Source organism: Chiloscyllium plagiosum, unplaced genomic scaffold (assembly GCF_037043375.1).
Source record: "Chiloscyllium plagiosum isolate Xiang-an unplaced genomic scaffold, Cpla_swu_hap1 HiC_scaffold_46, whole genome shotgun sequence".
Classification (NCBI taxonomy): Eukaryota; Metazoa; Chordata; class Chondrichthyes; order Orectolobiformes; family Hemiscylliidae; genus Chiloscyllium; species Chiloscyllium plagiosum.
Window position 1 is genome coordinate 62,072,630 of NW_028270184.1, and position 20,146 is coordinate 62,092,775.

The window sequence follows — 20,146 nt, forward strand, 5'->3', positions numbered from 1 at the left end:
AGTAATTCTTTCGCTAGTTCTATTGCCACTTCCCCAATATTCTGGGATGTAGCTCAGCAGAAGCAGCACCTTACCAACCTTCAATTTGATTAGATTTTCAAAAACAAACTTTTCATTAATTCTAGTTTCGTGCAGTTCCTCATTTTCGCCAGTCCCGCTGTTCCCTACTATATCTGGAAGTTTGCTTCTGTACCTTCCTCAGGGACATGGACTCAGTGTATTCCTCTCAGCTGGCAGATGGCTTCTGACAGCCAGTGAATATTTCGGAGGACTGCACTTTATAGATGATGAATATGTTAACAGCTCCTGCCTTGAAAGTTCCAGAATTAATCCTGTTAATTTCAATGTGAGTGTCAGCACAGTCCTGTCCCTCGAGTGAGGCTACAGGTTATACTGATGGAGGGGACACAGCTCAGTGACCACTTCATTTTTGAAAGGTTCACATTTTATGTTTGGAATTGGTTCAGCTTAGAAAAAAATATTCCTGGAAATCCCAATGAGGATAAGACAATGCCCAGACCCTCGCCACGTACAGAGATTTCCTACTGTGTAGTCTCGGCTCCATTTGTTTCCCATGGACCGAAACACTTTATAAATGTACTGTCCAGAGTGGGGTCACCAGATGCTTGGTCTCTCTGAGTAGATGCAGCAGCTGATAATACACATCCGAGGAAAGCATCCACAGAACCTGCCTTTACTGTCTAATGTCAGGTGCAAGTCAAATCCTCACACACACAGTGCATCCAATCCGTGTTGAAAATGTTTCTCTTCCGGGCTGCGAAATCCGTTACATCTCTGGCAGAAACACAGTAAAATGTCCTTTCACCAAAGAAGCAGTTGACAATCTAACATTACGTTTCTCTGTTTCTCAGCAACAATAAGGCAGCATCAGGATTACCGATGTAGTTGACCACCACACTCAGAGAAGAGCGACGGAGGGAATATAACTCACTTTAAACGGGGGCATATCTAGATTGACGTAATATTCAGGAATATGGGGAAAGGGGTTATGTTAGAAGAAATTCCCTTTTTATTTTCCTTCTACTTCATTATCAGCAGTCCCTTTGTGTGCTTTTTTTTTCTCTCTCTCTCTCTTGCTGGATATTTCTCCATCAATTCAACTAATCTCCCCCTCACTCATCCAGCCTGATACAAATATTATTATTTCTCGGTTACTTTCAGTGTTGCTGTAGGGTCACTAGACTTGAAACGTTATCTGTTCTTCTCGTGACAGAGGCTGCCATACTTGCTGAGATTCTCCAACATCTTCAGACGCTGGAGAATTTTATTTCAAATCTCGAGCGTCCACAGTTCATTGGTTTATTTCACCGTTAATGTTGCTGTTTCACGGGATGACAGCATCACCGGCAAGAGCAGCATTTGTTGTCCATCACTAGCTGCTCTTGACCATGAGGTCATTTGTCAAGAAAATATGGAGCCAACCATGTGGTCGTGGGTCTGAAGTCACACTTAGTTTCTTTATCAAAGGCTATAAGTGAAATAATAAAATAAATCCTGATGGTTTATGGTGCCGTTAGTAAAATGAGTTTTATTCCATTTTTTTGTCATTCAAATTTAAGTTCTGTCATTAGCCGTGATAGGATTTGAAACAATTCCTTTAAGGTTATAACCTGTGCGTCTCAATGACCCAGGCATTGTGATTATTACTCTGATATGGGGTCCCTATTATGAAACAGCTGGAGAGGCAAGAACAAGTATGTGTTCACAATATTTGCAATTGGAGGAGAGGTCAGAGGAGAACTGGAGCCGTGAAAGCTCAAGTTGACAAAGGGACAGATGACGGTTAATTCAACAACAGCACTGAGATAGAGGTGGAGACTGGGGATATTATGGAGGTGGGTGTAGGCAGGGTTGATGGCAGAGAGAATATAGAGGAGCAGTTGAGGGTAAAAGGAAGACTCAAGGATCTGAACAATTTTCTTCCTTCTTAGATATTTATGAGTGAGGAATCTGAAATTGATAGAAATGAAATGGAGTTTGTGACTGAAACTAAAGATAACAGTTTATACATAGGCGAAAGCTAAATAATTGAAATAGCAATAACCTTCACCATCGTTAATAGAATTGACAGAGATAGGTTTACCAGGAACACCAATAATAACGAGGATGGGATAGTAACCTGCTTGAATAATTATCAGTACGGCTTCTATCTACAACGCTAATGCCCAATCCTGAGAAAGCCAGAAAAGACCATCGGATAAACTCCTGTCCATTATTGGAACATTCCAATCTAAAACATTCAGATTCTGATCCATTGTTGGAACATTCCAGTCTTATGCATTCATAATCTGATCCATTGTTGGAATATTCCAGTCTAATGTTCTCAAATCTTGATTCGTTGTTGGAACATTCCAGTCTATTTCCTTTCCCTTCATCTGTAGCTGCTGATCCCAATCATCTTCAGGATGACGCTGCCGCTGATACTATGAGATAACAGGTTGAAGGAAGCCTCTTATTAATAGAAGAGGAAACCCTCCAGTGACACAGTTAGGATCCATGGAGACGGACATCAATTACAGTCACCGAACAAGCAGCTTCAGTTAACCCCTTTCGGAACAACCCTGACATATGTCAATAATACTTGGTGTGGGTGGGATGTTGAAATCACTGACTATTGGGTGAATGGCACATCTCCATTTGTAAAGTAAGATGTGAGGGAGAGAGATGATGCTTTCTCTTCACAAGCTCGATGTTTCGACTGTGTTTTGGCAGATCACCAGGCCTGCTGCATCCTTTAGCTTTAATTATTAATAGCTGAAAATGTGTTGCTGGAAAAGTGCAGCAGGTCGGGCAGCATCCAAGGAACAGGAGAATCGACGTTTCGGGCATAAGCCCTTCTTCAGGCTTATGCCCGAAACGTCGATTCTCCTGTTCCTTGGATGCTGCCCGACCTGCTGCGATTTTCCAGCAACACATTTTCAGCTCTGATCTCCAGCATCTGCAGCCCTCACTTTCTCCTTTAATTATTAATATTTAACTTTGACAATATATCTTACCAACATTGCGGGGCTTAGGTGGGGTTAGGCATTTTTGAGACGCGACTACAGTGGCATAGATAGTGTAGATACAGTCCATTCGTTGTGGTCCTTGCAGCCGCAGCCTGGTCCTGTAGAGTGATGGTCTCTACAGAGGCAGGATTCTTATTTTTACATTTTGCCATTTATTTCTGGGGTCTCAGCAGGGTTGGAAGGCAGTAAATCACTCCCGACTGCTGCGCTCTCTCCCTGAGATTTCCCGAAGAATTGTCTCTTGATGTTCGTTCCTCCTCGATTGGAGAACTGCATGTGAGCCAATATGTTTCCTGAATTTGTTTTTTTTTGGCCAGGATGTTACAATATTGTAGAAGTTACTGTTTAGTAATTAAATACCACATAAATCTGTTGAGTTTTCCAATAAATTATGTTTTTCCAAGTTCCTCTTGTTTTTGTTGTATTTTGTCTTTAGTGTTTGAATAAATTGTGTTTTGCTTAATGTTGAATATTTTGACCAAACGAATTGTATCTGAAGCATAGTACCACACAATTACTTTCAAAATAAGAAAATGTTCGGGCCGACTATCTTCTTCATATATTGTGAGAGGCGACTGTTGGAGCCATGACAAGAAGGGCAGATTTTCATGTTTTAATTGGATGAATACTAATGGACAATAAGTTGCAGAAACACGGGGTTTGGCAGCGGAATGCGTCGAGCTGGAGGAGTGATAGCTGTTTCAGGAATTATATCAGATACATAATCCACCTCACAGATCCTGCCCAGACTCTATAAGACCAGATGAGACATCTGCTCAGCAAGGAGCAATGTGCAGACCAGTCTCAGTCCAACCCAGCAATATGCCCATGATGGAATACTGTGCAGATCTGACTAATCCATTAGCTATCGGTCCAACATGGAGAGCAGCACAAACCACACCAGCGCATTGATTCAGAAATCTAGACAAAACGGTTAGTCCAGCATGGAGTAATGTGCAGCGCAAACAAGTGGGCTTGTTCTATAAACGTGGATAAGGTATCTTTTTAGTATGGGGAGCTGTATGGTGAATAACAGTGAAGCGATCTGTAAACCAGGAGCAGTTACCCTCCCCGCATGGAGAGCTGAGTACATCACCCAAGTACATTGATTTGTGAACCAGAAGCAGTTACTCTCCCAGTATGTATTGCTGTGTACCGCACCCCAGTCCATTGTTCACTGTATTAGATCCCTGCCCAGTGTGGGGAAACTTGCAACTCATATTGGAAGTGACAGGATGTGCAGCTCCTATCCATTACCGTTTCCATATCTCCATTGTGCCACGACAAAGCGGTGATCTGGGTGTGAAAATCCCTGCCAGAGATAGATGGTAGGGAAATCGGTTTAAATACCAAAAAACAAAAGGACTTTGGGAAAACGAGAAAGGGAGATTGAGAGACAATTTCATGGATGATCACAGGGTTCAGAATGTTGAAGTGAAGATATTTCAAAAGCATCTTGCAACGTTAGCCAGTATTCCCTGGAATGATGGGTGAATGGGATATCACTGCGAATTCAGATGATGGAGTTTTGGATGCACATTTGTTTTGTAGCTTTGCAACTGGGAGTGACCTCAGCAGAGTCTTCAACTCATTGGACTGAGTCTAACAATAATTTGCCTCAGTGCCTTTTTCACTGAGTGTGACAGAAGAATTGTTTGCACGAAGCTAAACTAGTTTCCTGGTGCTATCTTATCGAACTCACCTCATTAATTACCCACCCCACCCCATGGTGTCACTCTCATTCAATGCCAGTCCTATTCTCCCACCCATTATGGTTGGAGGTACTCAACATCGCCCGGACGCCCCTCGAAATTCTGGAAACACTGGCACTGTGCCATCTTCAAAAGGTCAATGGGCACACGGTTGAGCTTTCTCTGTTTGGAGCTGCCCTGCATAGTTTACCGTGAGAATGCCAGATAAGGGGCAATTTCACCACGGTTTGTCGACAGGGGCAGGTGGATGAGGTAGTAAAGAAGAGGATTTTCTCTTCCCAGAGGGGGCCACAAAACCAGACCCACCAAGCATGGTCTGAGCTCCCCACCCAGCTCAGTGCAGTATCTGCTGTCTGAAGAAATATCCAGCAATACACGACAAGCATCAATAACCTTCCCCACTCTGTCGTGATACGACTCATTGTATTCTCTCTGCTCCTACATACTCACTGCATATCTGTTATAGCATCTACTCCCCAAACAAGGCTCATGCTCCACAACTCTCAATATCACATGCAGCAGATTCCATCTCACCCTTTCCCTAGCTCTCTCGCCTTTTTAAAATCCTCTCATGGCAATAGAATACTCTGGAGAATGCTGATTATGGAGTGTTCGGGATAATGTTCCAAATAATTCCATTTTTCAGGAAAAATGTCATTGCCCCAGTATGCAACGCAAAAGGGGAAGGAGTAGAGATGTACTTTTTAAAAATCACATACATTTCAAATCTATCATGAGGCCATTCAGCCCTTAAAAATGTTTTCTAGCATTCAACAAGATCGCAGCTGATCTGATGGTTTTCTCATCTCCATGTTAGAAGAACTTTCAGCCATTCAACCCCCTGGGTTCCTGTTACTGACCAGCGAACACTCAGGCCCTTTTACCCCGGTTATCTTCAAGGGGCTGTTCAAGGGCATTTCCCATGGGAATGCACTCTCCAAACAATATATTCCATCAGCTTTTTATTTATATGTAACGATAAGCACATTTTCCATAGACCAATCAGAAATACACACGTATTTATAGTTAACGATGCCAAGTTACAATTAATAATCCTGGCTAATTCACTTGTCCCACTTTATTGTATTCAGACAAATACAGCTTCTTAACAATTGTCTCGTTATAGAATTCAATTTCTGGCAGAGAACGTTTTTATCCTCAACTGTTATCTTTATCGTTATCTGAATTGTACCTTTTTCCTTGTTATGAAAGTTTCTCTTGCCCTTTGCCTGTGACTGTTTCTGGCTGTAACCGTTACACTGTCACTCACTCAGTTGGCTGGACGGCTGGTTTGTGATGCAGAGAGAAGCCCACAGCGACGGTTCAATTCCCCCACACTGACAGCGGCTACCATGATGGAATACTCTCTCAACCTCACCCCATCACCCGAGATGTGGTGACCCTCAGAGGAAACCACCACGAGTGGTCTCTCTCTAATGACAGAGCAGCACCGAGGTCCTTTGGAACTGTATTCTGTCACTGTTGCATTTTAAATTTTTACCTATGTTATAGTTTTTGTTTTGCATTATATTTCTGGATGTTTTGAATCAGTGTCATTTGGTACCTCTGTCAGCATTTCCCCCACACTGCACATTCCTGCATAATAATCCTACCCTCATTGTTATTTATGAACCTTCCGTCTGTGCCTGAAAAAAAAATTCAATATCTCTGCCTCCAATACTCTTTGGGGAAGAGATTTACAAAGACTCACTACTCTAAGAAAACAAACACAAAAATCATCTGAGATTATTTTCTGTCTCCTTATCTGAGTAACGGTATAATGACATTGGAAGCTGTTCAGATATGTCTCGCTTCTGATTTTTTTTTGTTTTTCAGCGGCAGCAGCAACTCGAAGGGCGGGAGCTTGCACCAGGGGCCTGCCCGGAGCGCTGGGTCACTGACTTGAGCCTTTAAAAGCTTACCACAAGTCCTCCGTTCATTCCTTTCATCCCAGAAACCCGTTCAATGAACCAACCTGGTTGCTTGCTGCATCAGCATGCTGACGTTATGTTTTATACACAGGAAAACGTCAATCCCTTTAGTTTGGGAGTCCTCTTCATTAAGTAAAAACCTGCGTTTTCGTTCTCCGTGTCATCCACAAATTCAGATGTATATTGCACTCAGCTCGCACCGTCAGGCTATCAGGAGAGATTGTAAATAACGGAAGCCATCAGACTGATATTTGTACACCAGTCGATACATCTTCATCATAAAGATCGATGAATCCTGATTCTCCGATCTCTATGTGTGAACCAATATCGCCATTCCATGCAAAGGTCATCTGTCTTGTGTAAGAACCTTTTTATTATGATGCCTTGTGGAAAATCTCTGGAAAGCCTCGTGTCTGCCAGTCTCTCTTTATCAATCCGTCCATTACATTCTCAGGGATCGCCCGAAGACCTTTGCATGATTTTACAGGCAAAACATAGATCCCCTTGTGTGAAGCTTTACTAAATGCCCTGTAATTCCTTCCTTAATAACAGACTCTAGAAGATACCCAGCAATGATTGTTAGGCTAAATGGTTCCTGCTTTCAGTCTCGCTCCTTTCTTGAAGACAGTCGCCACATTGGAGTGTCTCCAGTTTCGCTGGAATACTCCTGTAATCCAGAGATTTGTGGAAAATTTCACACAGTGCCACCAGTCTCTCTGTAGACATATCTTTTAAATCCATGAATTACTGCTGACCATTCTACCCCTAGTCTTATATGTTTGTTAAAAATCTTGTTACTTTTGATAGAGACAGGTCATGAACTTCCCTCCAAGTACCATTTTGATTATTCATTGAAATACGTACTTTAACTTCCCTGTGAGGAACGACATCATATACTGGTGTAAAATATCTGCCTGTTCCCTCCAGCCAATTCTGAACTCACACTCTCCAAATGTCCTCAAATGCTTTCCTGACTTCATTTCTGTCTAAGGTCACACACTCATCTTGAAATTTCTTTTTTATATGCATGGAAAAGCTCGTGATTCTTGTTTTATATTTCTTTCCAATATATCTTTTCTTCCTTTTCCCTCGCTTTCTAGATTCATACAGTCATATTTTGTGAGAAGATTTGTCGCTCGGGTGCTCGTTCTTGTGGTTCTGTTCGGCGAGCTGGGAATCTGTGTTGCAGACGTTTCGTCCCCTGTCTAGGTGACATCCTCAGTGCTTGGGAGCCTCCTGTGAAGCGCTTCTGTGATGTTTCCTTCGGCATTTATAGTGGTTTGTCTCTGCCGCTTCCGGTTGTCAGTTCCAGCTGTCCGCTGCAGTGGCTCCAGGTCAATGTGAAAGTTGATAGGATCTGTGGATGATTGCCATGCCTCCAGGAATTCCCTGGCTGTTCTCTGTTTGGCTTGGCTTATAAATTAGTGTTGTCCCAGTCGAATGCATGTTGCTTGTCATCTGCGTTTGTGGCTACTAAGGATAGCTGGTCGTGTCATTTCGTGGCTACTTGGTATTCATGGATGCGGATCGTTAGCTGTCTTCCCTTTTGTCCTTTGTAGTGTTTTGTGCAGTCCTTGCATGGGATTTTGTACACTACGTTGGTTTTGCTCATACTGGGTATCGGGTCCTTCGTCCTGGTGAGTTGTTGTCAGAGAGTGGCTGTTGGTTTGTGTGTTGTTATGAGTCCTAGTGGTCGAAGTAGTCTGGATGTCAGTTCGGAAATGCTCTTGATGTAGGGTAGTGTGGCTAGTCCTTTGGGTTTTAGCATCTCCTCGTTCCATTGTCTTTCCCTCAGGCATCTGTTTATGAAATTGCGGGGGTATCCGTTTTTGGCGAATACATTGTATAGGTGTTCTTCTTCCTCTTTTTGCAGTTCTGGTGTACTGCAGTGTGTTGTGTCTCTTCTGCTGTAGTGCAAAGGTTAGAACAAACCGTCTTACCACAAATTCAACCCAAACTCTGGGTCAGATATGTGGATGACACCTTTATAATCATTAAAAACACGGAAATAGAGAACACACACCGGATCATCAACGCCACACTCACAGGAATCCGATTCACTAGAGAGGAAGAAAAGGACAACCACCTCTCATTCTTAGACGTGATGGTACAGAGAAAACCGAAGGGAGAATTCACCACAAAGATATGCAGGAAAATCACACACACAGACCAAGTCCTGAACTACGAAAGCAACCACCCCAACACACACAAAATAAGTTGCATCAAGACACTGTTCAAAAGGGCCACAACACACTGCAGCACACCAGAACTGCAAAAGGAGGAAGAAGAACACCTCTGCAACGTATTCGCCAAAAATGGATACCCCCCGCAATTTCATCAACAGATGCCTAAGGGAAAGACAGCGGAATGAGGACATGCCACAACCCAAAGGACTAGCCACGTTACCAAACATCAAGAACATTTCTGAACTGACAGCCAGACTACTACGACCACTAGGACTCATAACAGCACACAAACCAACAACCACACTCAGACAACAACTCACCAGGCCAAACGGCCCGATACCCAGCATGAGCAAAACCAACATAGTGTACAAAATCCCATGCAAAGACTGCACAAAACACTACATAGGACAAACAGGAAGACAGCTAACGATCCGTATCCATGAACACCAACTAGCCACGAATCAACACGACCAGCTATCCTCAGTAGCCACACACGCAGATGACAAGCAACATGAGGTTGACTGGGACGTCACTACTATTATAGGACAAGCCAAACAGAGAACAGCCAGGGAATTCCAAGAGGCATGGCAGTCGTCCACAGATTCAATCAATAAGCACATCGACCTGGACCCAATATACCGGCCACTGCAGCGGACAGCTGGAACTGACAACCGGAAGCGGCAGAGACAAATCACTATAAAATCGGAGGAAACATCAGGCAAGCGCTTCACAGGAAACTCCCAAGCAGTGAGGATGTCACCTAGACAGGGGACGAAAGGTCTGCAACACATATTCCCATCTCGGTGAACAGAACCACAACATACAGTCATTTCGCACACAAATAGAATCTTTGGCCCAACTTGTCCACGCTGACCAAGTTTTCCAAACTAAACTAGTCTAATCTGCTTGCACTTGGCCCATATGCCTCAAAACATTTCCCGTTCATACGTTTGTCCAAATGCCGACCTTGAACTTAGTGGCTGGTTCAGCTGTTGCAGAGGACAGTAAAGAGTAAAAGACATTGCTGTGGTTTTGCATTCACCCACAGTCTTGACTAGAGCAGGATGACCCATTGCATTCTCTGAAGAACATGAGACAAGCAGATAGGCTTCTGTTTATTACAAATGATAATAGTTTCATTTAAATTCCATCAACTTGCTTCATGAGACATCAACAGATTATTATTCGGTGCCTCTAGATTAAGAGTCAATGACTAGAGCACCATGCACGATCTTCATGTCTGACAGATTCTATGGAGAGAACAAGTTAAACATCTCAAATGCAATTACCTTGTAATGGACATGTGGTTAGAAGGGACTTGAAAAAGATTAATCCAGATTTCGCAAGGGCCCAAATTCTGAAGTTTATTCAGAAGTTGCACTGAGGCTGACGAGTAGACCGACACATCATAATGGTGGTACTGGGAAGGATTGTGAGTGGGAAGCTTCTGGAAATGTAGACCTGTATAGGGCTAGAAGAATTATGGCGTTTGAGAACAGTCTGATTCCTTCTCGCATATCAGTGAGTAATTTATAAATAGTAATTTACTTTATAGAATTCATCAGGAAAGGATTTTTAGTTGGCAGTGAAGACTTCACCTTTTCCAAAATTTAGCTATCATGAGCAGAAACACAGTTCAACCCGGTTTAATAGACAAAGATAATGACTACTAGGAACACCAACTATAGCGAGGATGGAATAATAATCACCTTGTATAATCCAAAGGGTATCTTCGATCCGTGATGCTAATGATATCCAAGGTTGAGAAAGATAGTAAAGACCCAAGAATAAACTCCTGTCCATTGTTGGAAAGTTCCACTCTATTGTTCACAGATACTGATTCATTCTTGGAACATTCCAGTCGAACGTTCTCAGATTCTTATCCATTGTTCGAACATTCCGGTCAAATGTTCTCAGTTTTTGATGCAATGTGTGAACATTCCAGTCTAATTTTGTCAGATTCTGGTCTCTCCTCCTTCTCTGTCTGCAGCTGCTGATCCCGGTTAGTGCTGTTAGCGATGCTCCCCCTCATACTATGGAATAACACATTGAACCGAGTCCTTATTTAAAGAAGAGGCTAATCCTCCAGTGAGACATTTACAATCCACGGAGACGGACATTATTCACGTTCACTGACCAAATAGCTCTAGTTAACCCCTTTCAATGAAATACTGTAATTATTACATTTGAAAATAACTTTTAAAATTTACACATTCTGATTGGGATATATGAGGGTGACTGAAGGAAGGAATGGTGGGGTTGGTAGATTGATTGTGTTCTATCATTCAATCTGATTTGGATATGGGAGTAATGACAGAGGATTGTCAGAACATCAACACGTTTCTCAGTTTATAATTAGAAACATACAGCCTGCAACTCGTGATCAGTCATTACAATATCAGTAAAACATTGAGAGAACTTTCATAGTCGATAATCTGAGAGGAAAATGTGCAGTATTGAGATGTACTGAAAACATAAAGTTCGTTTTGCCGGAGTAGAGATGGAAGGACATGTTGAAGAAGTAACACAGAATTTTGGTGAGACTGTACCTGGAATATTGTGTACAGTTTTGGTGATCCAATCTGAGAAAGAATATACTGCCCACAGAGGAAGTGCAATGGACATTCTCCAGATTCGTCCTTCAGATGGTGAGATTGCAGGATGAGGAAACACGGCTTGTGTTCTCTACAGGTTCAACCAATGAGAGGAGAACGTAGTAAGGAGGACGTTATGCACGCGGAGGGGACTAACAAACGCAGGGGCATGGAAACCTCCTGGAAGGGCAAGATTAGAGAGAATCCTCAGAAATCCTGCACGTATGTCAATTGCAACAGAATAAACAGGCAACAGGTAGGACCTGTTAGTGACTTGACAAGTTACATCCGAATCAACTTAGTGTTAGGAGACAGAGGGTGGTGGTAGAAAGCTGACTGTGTGACTGGAGGCCAGTATCCAATGGTGAACTACAGAAATCAGTGCTGTGTCCCTTATTATTTGTGATTCGGAGGTGCCGATGTTGGACTGGGGGAGACAAAGTTAAAAATCACAGAAAACTGCATTATGGTCGAACACATTTATTCGGAGGCACGAGCTTTCAAAGCGCACAACCATCTGATGAAGAAGCAGCGCTTCGAAAGCTAGTGCCTCCGAATAAACATGTTGGAGTATCATCTGGTGGTGTGTGATCTTTAACCTTATTATTTGTGGTCATCATAGATGATGCCGTTGTGGATATGGAAGAGAGGGTGGGAAGAGAGTTATAAATTAGTTTGCGTTTGACAAAAAGATTGGCCGCTTGGTTGGCAGTGAGGAGGAAGGTCTTATGTTACAGCAAGATGCAGATGGAATGTTCAGATGGGTGGATCAATGGCAAATGGAATGTTACCCTGATTAATATGAGGTGATGCACTTTTGAAGAAGGAACCAGATAGGAGTAGACTCGATGAATGACAACACACTAGGAAGCTCAGAGAGTGCTTCTCCACACATCCTTGAATGTGACGAAACAGATTGATGCACTAGTTGAGAAAGCATAGGGGACCATAAACATAGCCTTTTTTCATTGAGGCACAGATTAAAATAGCTATGCAGAACTTTGGTTCAGCCAAGATGGAATACTGTGTACGGTTCTGGGAATCACATTGCATCAAGATTGTGATTGCACTGGAGGGATGCAGAGGAGATTCACAAGAATGTTCCCTGGGATGGAGCACATGAGCTCGGGTTGTTTACTTTGGAGCAGAGAGGATGAAGGGGATTGGATTCAGAAGGATAAGATTACGAGGGGCATGGACAGGGTGGATAGACATCAGCTGTTCCTTTTAGTCAATGGGACACAAACAAGGGAGCACAATTTTAAAGTGAAGGGTTTCAGCTTTAGTGAGGATTTGAGGGTTGGTTTTCCAAAAGGGGGGTTGGGTTCTCGAATGCACTTCCTGAAAAGGCTATTGTCATGGGTAATCTCACAACCGTTAAGAAGTGCATTGTCGTGCACTTGAAGTGTCATAACATGCATGGCTATGGGCTCGTGTAGGGAAGTGAGATTAATGTCGACCTTGCTGTTTTTCTGACAGTGCAGAGTCTATGTCCCTGTGATTGTATGGCTGTGGAAGGTTAATCATTTAGCAGCTTAAGACAGGAATTGATGAGTTTCTGAAGAGTGTATTAACAAGGGTTGCAACAGTGAAGTTGTAAAAACTTCTAGAGGTATGTCAATGACAAAATTAAGGGGGGAAAGGTGCAACTTCCTTACAGTCTGAAACCAGAGAAAGGACAATGGAGAACAGGGAAATGGCCGAACTATGGAACAAATGCTAAAGTCGTGTCTTCAGAGGAAAAAACAAAATGAAAAAGAAATCTTCCCATTGATATTAGGAAACTTTAGTCTGTTGAGATAAAGGGAATGAAATGAAAGTAGCAAATAAACAGTTTTAGAGAAAGTATTGGGACTTAATTTAATGGGCATAGAAAAAGTCAACATAGCTATATGAAATGGGAATCATATTTCTGAAAGTGACTTACAAAATTATGGAGAAGCAATCAATGAAATACGTTTGGGTTTTCAGGAAGAGTACAGGTAAAGCCCCAAGGCTACTATACAAATTCTAATCTTATGGGACTGTGGCTAATATGTGGACATTGACTTTTGAATGGGAGAGCTGACAAGAAGCAGTGAGAAGGAATATAACAATGTTTTTTTTCGATTGGAAGGCCTGGGTGATATAGCAGGAATCGGGTCTTGGCTCCCAGCTGTTCGCAATACTCACCTCTCTTTTGGTTGAGGGAATCAATTTCCAAGTCTATTGATGGCACTAAGCCATGTAGGATCGTGAGTGGGTGAGGAGAATGTAAAAAAGATCCAAGGTGATTGAGACAAGTGGAGTGAGTGGGCAAATATGTGACAGATGGAGAGCAATAGGGGTAGATGTGACATTGCGCACTATGGTAGGAAAAACAAAACAGTAGCTTACCATTTGAACAGGGATTGGTTGAAAAATATTGATGTATTAAGGAACTTCTGCTGAATTTTTGTTTCCTTCTGTGCAGACCTCTGAGGTCCATGCAGGGCAGTGAGTTCTGAAACCAGAATGGTGAGACCCCATCTCGAACATTGTGCAGTGTTGTGTGTAGTTTTGGTCTCCGTACCTGATAAAGGACAAACCTAACATTGAGGCAGAGCAGTGAAGGATGACCAGACTGATCTCTGGGATTCAGGCTTGTTATGGGAGCAGAGTTTGTATCGACTGGGTCTGTATTCCATGAGGTGTGGAGAAATGAGTGGAGATCTCAGTAAAATATATGAAACACTGACAGGGTGAGAACGTTTGGAAGCAGAAGGATAATTCCCCTGGCTGGAACGTCTAAAACAAAGAGCCACAGTATTAGCTACAAGGCAGGCCACTCTGCATTATGATGACAATAAAAGCCTGCACACAGAGACTGGTGAACCTGGGAAATTCACTTCCAGATCAGGCTGTGGAAGTCAAGGTACTGAATATAAATCAGGATTTCTACGTACGGAAGGGATAGGGAGAAAGCAGGAGAATGGTGTGATGATAGAAGATCAGATATCATTACAGGTTGTTCTGCAATAACGAGGTAGCTGTGTTACTGTGTAACACAGTGTTGTAGAAAATCGTGCAATATTAATAATGGGGTCTATGGGAAAAAGAGTGTATGGGGCGAACCCCACGAAATATCAATAAAAATCAAAAATTAAAGATAGTCTAACACGCACACCAGCACAGTCTAATTAAATCTTTAAATCATATGCTTTAATGAAATAGTATAGTAAAAGTAACACTTTCACACAACCGTCACTAACGACAGCAGTGTACCTTTCACCACGCTCTTCACCAGAAAGTGCGCGGGCTGACTGACCACGTGATGCCGACACGGGATTCCAGTTCTCCCCAAGATTCTTCCCCTGGTTTAAAATAAAGTTCCTTCTAAATTTAGACTACAGTTCAAAGTTTCAGGCTCAGGTTCAGGCAAAGTTTCAGGCTCAGGCTCAGTTGCAGAGCTGATTACTTTCCCGTTTTAGCTGAACATACTGAGGGTGCATTTTGGAGACAGAGGATCGTGAGGCTGGGTTTTGCTGTTCAGCTGGTGCCAGAGATGGAATCACGTCACAGTGAACAGGAGCTTGCGTTATGAAAAAAGCTGCACAATTCACGAATTGTGTTGCAGTCAAATCGTATTTAATAAACATGGATTTATCAGAGAACTGCCTGTATATTGAACGAAGGAGCAAAATTACTTGATTGAAGGTACTACAGCAGTTCTTATTTTATATTTCCCGGTGTTTAAACCTACTAAAGAATATGAACGCTGTGTGGGGAAACTGCATTGAGGATATTTTCTCTATGAACCAGAAAGGGAAAGGCTCAATGTGCCTAATAGCCTACTCCTTTCCCGATGTTTCTGTGCTGTCTGTAGAAAAGCTCTGCAACTGTTGTCACAAGCTCTCAAATGTTAGGAAGGCAGCATCTGACTGGCGAGAGGACTGTGTTTCCGGTTCTCTTTCCCAAAACCAAACTTGATGCCAGTTGTTCTATCTGGTTTTATCGTTTAAAACCTCTGAGCAATTTGAGATAATTGAGTGCCTTGCTTCGACATTTCAGAGAGCTTTGAAGAGTTTATCACATGTCTGTGCGTCTAGAGCCACTTTTAGGCCAGACGAGGAAAGCACGGGAGATTCACTTCCTGAATGTACATTGGGGAAGGAAATTGATGTTTACAATCGACATTGGCTTCAAGGTCACTATTGTGACACCAGATTTTACATCTCGATGTGTTATTAACTGTTTTTAACTTCCACTAGCTGCCAGAGTATTAGTCTGGTCTGGATTAGTAATCCAGTGAAATTTCGACAACAGCACCATCTAAACATGGGGACCTATCGTAAACCACACTGAGCAGGTTATTTCTGTGCTGCTTGACAGCTCTGTCAAATAGAACTCCCGCCAATTTGACTATCGTGATGGCACTGAGGGCGTGGCAAATGGTCAGATTGTAATTATTCTCCTCTTTGGGAACTGCACAGATTTGAGTAATTTTCCACATTGCCAGGGAGATGCCAGAGTTAGAGCTGGAATGGAACAGCTTCCCCAGGAACACGGCTTTTTGTGCAGCACAATTCTTTAGTCCTATTGCAGGAATGGTATCAGGGCCCATTGCCTTTGTTGGATCTCTGTGCCGAGCTGTTCCTCCATGTCAAGTGCAGGCAATTGAATTGGTTGAAGACTGCCCATCTGTGATTCTGTGGGCAACATGGCGAGGGTGAGGTGGATCATCGAATCAACACTTCTGGCCGAGGATGGTGCAGATACCACAACCTTGTCTTTTACACTGATGTACAGGGATATTCCGTTACTTAGGATGGGGATATTTTTGGAGTTCTCTCCTCCACTAAGTTGTTTACTGGTCCATCGACATTTATGCCTGAATGTGGCAGGACCTCAGAATTTAGATCTGATCTGTTCGTTTTACTATAACTTCTCTCTCTTGATCAAATGTTGGTTCTGCTGGTTAGAAAGTAAGTGGGCAAGTACCATAGCGTTAATGGGCTGTCATCAGGGAGAGGTGCACATGGTTCTGACCCTGGCATATTCACCCACACTCTTCACTGAACCATACATCAGCTTGATGGTAATGGTGGACTGATGGATTATTCCAGGGAAAAGAAGTTACAGATTGTGTTTGAATACAACACTGCTTCTGCTGCTGCTGTGGTCTGCAGCATCAGATGATAGCCCAGTCTGACCTGCAAAATCTGCAATTCAATTCTACTGACTGCGCCCCAGTTCACACCGAGACCCATTCACCCCATCAGCCCTGTACTCAGTGACCTAACCTGGTTTATGATGAGGTAACACTTCCATTTTCATATTCACATTCTGCTGAGGGTCTCTCCCTGGTGTCACGCCTCCAATTTGTTACATTACTCAAATAATTTAACATATTCACACGCCTTTGGATCTTGTTCAAAAACAGAAATTGTTGAAGAAACTTCGCAGGTCTGACAGCATCTTGTGGAGTGAAAACGGAATTAATCTTTCAGGTCCAGTGACCCTTCTACAAAGCTCCCAGATTCTCCAGAAATATTTGCATCTTTATTTCCAATATCCACAGTTATTTGTTTAATTGAAAATTTGTGCTGTGCCTATTCATTTCTGGAGAAACGCAGCAGGTCTGACAGCATCTGCAGAGACAGTGAAACAGAGTTAGCGTTTCCAGTCCAATGTGACACTTCTTCACAACTGAAAAGGATTGGAAATTGGACTTTTTAATCCCTTCACAGATTTGGGGGATGGGTGAAAGTGAGGACTGCAGATGCTGGTGATCAGAGCTGAAAAATGTGCTGCTGGAAAAGCGCAGCAGGTCAGGCAGCATCAAATGAGCAGGAGAATGGACGTTTCGGGCATCAGCCATTCTTCAGGAGTGAGGAGGATGTGCCAAGCAGACTAAGATAAAAGTTAGGGAGGAGGGACTTGGGGGAGGGGCGTTGGGAATGCGAGAGGTGTAAGGAATTTAAGGTGAGGGTGATAGGCCAGAGAGAGGGTGGGGGCGTAGAGGTCGGGAAGAGGATTTCAGATCAAGAAGGCAGTGCTGAGTCCGAGGGTTGGGACAGAGAAAAGGTGGGGGAAGGGGAAATGAGGAAGCTGGAGAAATCCGCATTCATCCCTTGTGGTTGGAGGGTTCCTAGACGTAGGATGAGGCGTTCTTCCTCCAGGCGTCGTGTTGCTATGGTCTGGCGATGGAGGAGGCCAAGGACCTGCATGGAGGGGGTATAAAAGTGTTCAGCCACGGGGTGGTTGGGTTGGTTGGTGCGAGTGTCCCAGAGGTGTTCTCTGAAACGCTCCGCAAGTAGGCGGCCTGTCTCCCCAATGTAGAGGAGCCAAACTGGGTGCAGCGGATGCAGTAAATGATGTGTGTGGAGGTGCGGGTGAATTTGTGATGGATATTGAAGGATCCCTTGGGGCCTTGGAAGGAAGTGAGGGGGAAGGTTTAGGCGCAAGTTTGCATTTCTTGTGGTTGCAGGGGAAGGTGTCGGGAGTGGAGGTTGGATTAGTGGGGGTTCTGGACCTGACGAGGGAGTAGTCTTTCCGGAACGCTGATAGGGGAAGGGAGGGAAATATATCGTTGGTTGTGGCGTTTTGGGGGTGGCGGAAATGATGAAGGATGATACTATGTATCTGGAGGTTGGTGGGGTGGTGGGTGAGGACCAGTGGGATCTGTCCTGGTGGCGATTGGAGGTGCGGGATTCCAGGGCGGAGGAGCGGGAAGTGAAGGAAATGTGGTGGAGAGCATCGCCAAGCGCGTCAGAGGGGAAATTGTCTCCTTTGAAGAAGGAGGCCGTCTGGGTTGTTTGGTAATCAAATTGATCCGCCTGGGAGCAGATGCGGCGGAGGCGAAGGAATTAGGAATATGGCATGGAATTTTTACAGGAGGCAGGGTGGGAGGAGGTGTAATCTAAGTAGCTGTGGGAATCAGTCGGTTTATAGTAAACGTCCGTTTTGAGTCAGTCGTCCGAGATAGAAATGGAGAGGACTAGAAAGGGGAGGGAGGAGTCTGAGACGGTCCAGGTAAATTTGAGGTCGGGGTGGAAGGTGTTAGTAAAGTGGATGAACTGTTCAACTTCCTCGTGAGAGCACGAGGTAGCGCCGATACAGTCATCGATGTAGCGGAGGAAGAGGTGTGGAGGGGGGAGTGGTGCAAGTGTAGCTGCGGAAGATGGACTGTTCCACACATCCGACCAAGAGGCAGGCATAGCTGGGGCCCATGCGGGAGCCCATGGCTACTCCTTTGGTTTGGAGGAAGTGGGAGGATTGGAAAGAGAAGTTGTTCAGAGTGAGGACGAGTTCAGTCAGTCGAAGGAGGGTGTCAGTGGAAGGGTACTGGTTGGTACGGCGGGAAAGAAAGAAGTGGAGGGCTTTGAGGCCTTCGTGATGGGGGACGGAGGTGTATAGGGACTGGATGTCCATGGTGAAGATAAGGCGTTGGGGGCAGGGGAAGCGAAAATCATGGAGGAGGTGGAGGGCGTGCGTGGTGTCCCGAACGTAAGTGGGGAGTTTTTGGACTAAGGGGGACAGGATCGTGTCAAGGTATGCAGAGATGAGGTCGGTGGGGCAGGAGCAGGCTGAGACAATGGTTCAGATGGGGCAGTCAGGTTTGTGGATTTTGGGCAGGAGGTAGAAATGGGCGGTGCGGGGTTGTGGGACTATGAGGTTGGACGCGGTGGATGGAAGATCCCCTGAGGTGATGAAGTTATGGATGGTCTGGGAGATGAAGGTTTGGTGGTGGGAGGTGGGGTCATGGTCAAGGGGGCAGTAGGAGGAGGGATCTCCGAGCTGGCGTTTAACTTCAGCAATGTAAAGATCGGTGTGCCAAACAACTACCGCACCTCCCTTGTCTGCCGATTTGATAGTGAGGTTGGGCTTGGAGCGGAGGGAGTGGAGGGCTGCACGTTGCGAGAGTGAGAGGTTGGAGTGGATGAGAGGGGTAGACAGGTTGAGGCGATCAATGTCGCGGCGGCAGTTGACTATGAAGAAATCGAGGGCAGGTAAGAGACCAGCACGAGTTGTCCAGGTGTATGGTGTGTGTTGGAGGCGGGAGAAGGGGTCGTCAGAGGGTTGGCGAGGGTGGGGGATGGGTGACAGGGAAAAGAGTGTGTGGCAAAAGGAAAACGGGCTTTTTGCAGTGTTGAACGAGAGGAAGACGCAGAATGGGTTGAAATTAAGCTGTGAATGGGGGAAAGGGCATCTCTCTATTCAGTGCAAGATAACGAGGACATAACTATAGAAGGTCATAGGGAGATCATGAAGGAGAATGTTGACCATGTGGTATTATATAGCTCTGGAAAGTGATACATTTTCACTGTGGAGATCATCACTCCCTTCAGACAAAGCAATTTAGTCGTTTGCCTTCTTATTGGCGCTCGTAAGAGTTTCTTGCTTTCTTAGTATTGTAACATGGAGAAAAATAAATAACCGTAGGTGTTCAAAGTTTGGGAGAAGATTTGATGCTCGGGTGCTCGTTGTTGTGGTTCTGTTCGCCGAGCTGGGAATTCGTGTTGCAGACGTTTCGACCCCTGTCTAGGTGACATCCTCAGTGCTTGGGAGCCTCCTGTGAAGCGCTTCTGTGATGTCTCCTCCGGCATTTACAGTGGTTTGAATCTGCCGCTTCCGGTTGTCAGTTCCAGCTGTCCACTGCAGTCACCGGTATATTGTGTCCAGGTCGATATGCTTATTGATTGAACCTGTGGATGAGTGCCATGCCTCTAGGAA

The 20,146-nt window shown here is 44.2% G+C and overlaps 1 protein-coding gene across 1 annotated transcript in view; it reads right to left on the reverse strand.

Annotated features, from left to right (window-relative positions):
* Positions 1–10,661, reverse strand: part of LOC148136358 (putative G protein-coupled receptor 139) — a 78,528-nt gene extending 67,867 nt beyond the window's left edge. Inside the window, exon 1 of the mRNA XM_087983707.1 lies at positions 10,529–10,661. Within this exon, the coding sequence (XP_087839833.1) occupies positions 10,529–10,661 (133 nt within the window). The remainder of the gene's footprint in view (positions 1–10,528) is intronic.
* Positions 10,662–20,146: the final 9,485 nt, after the last annotated feature.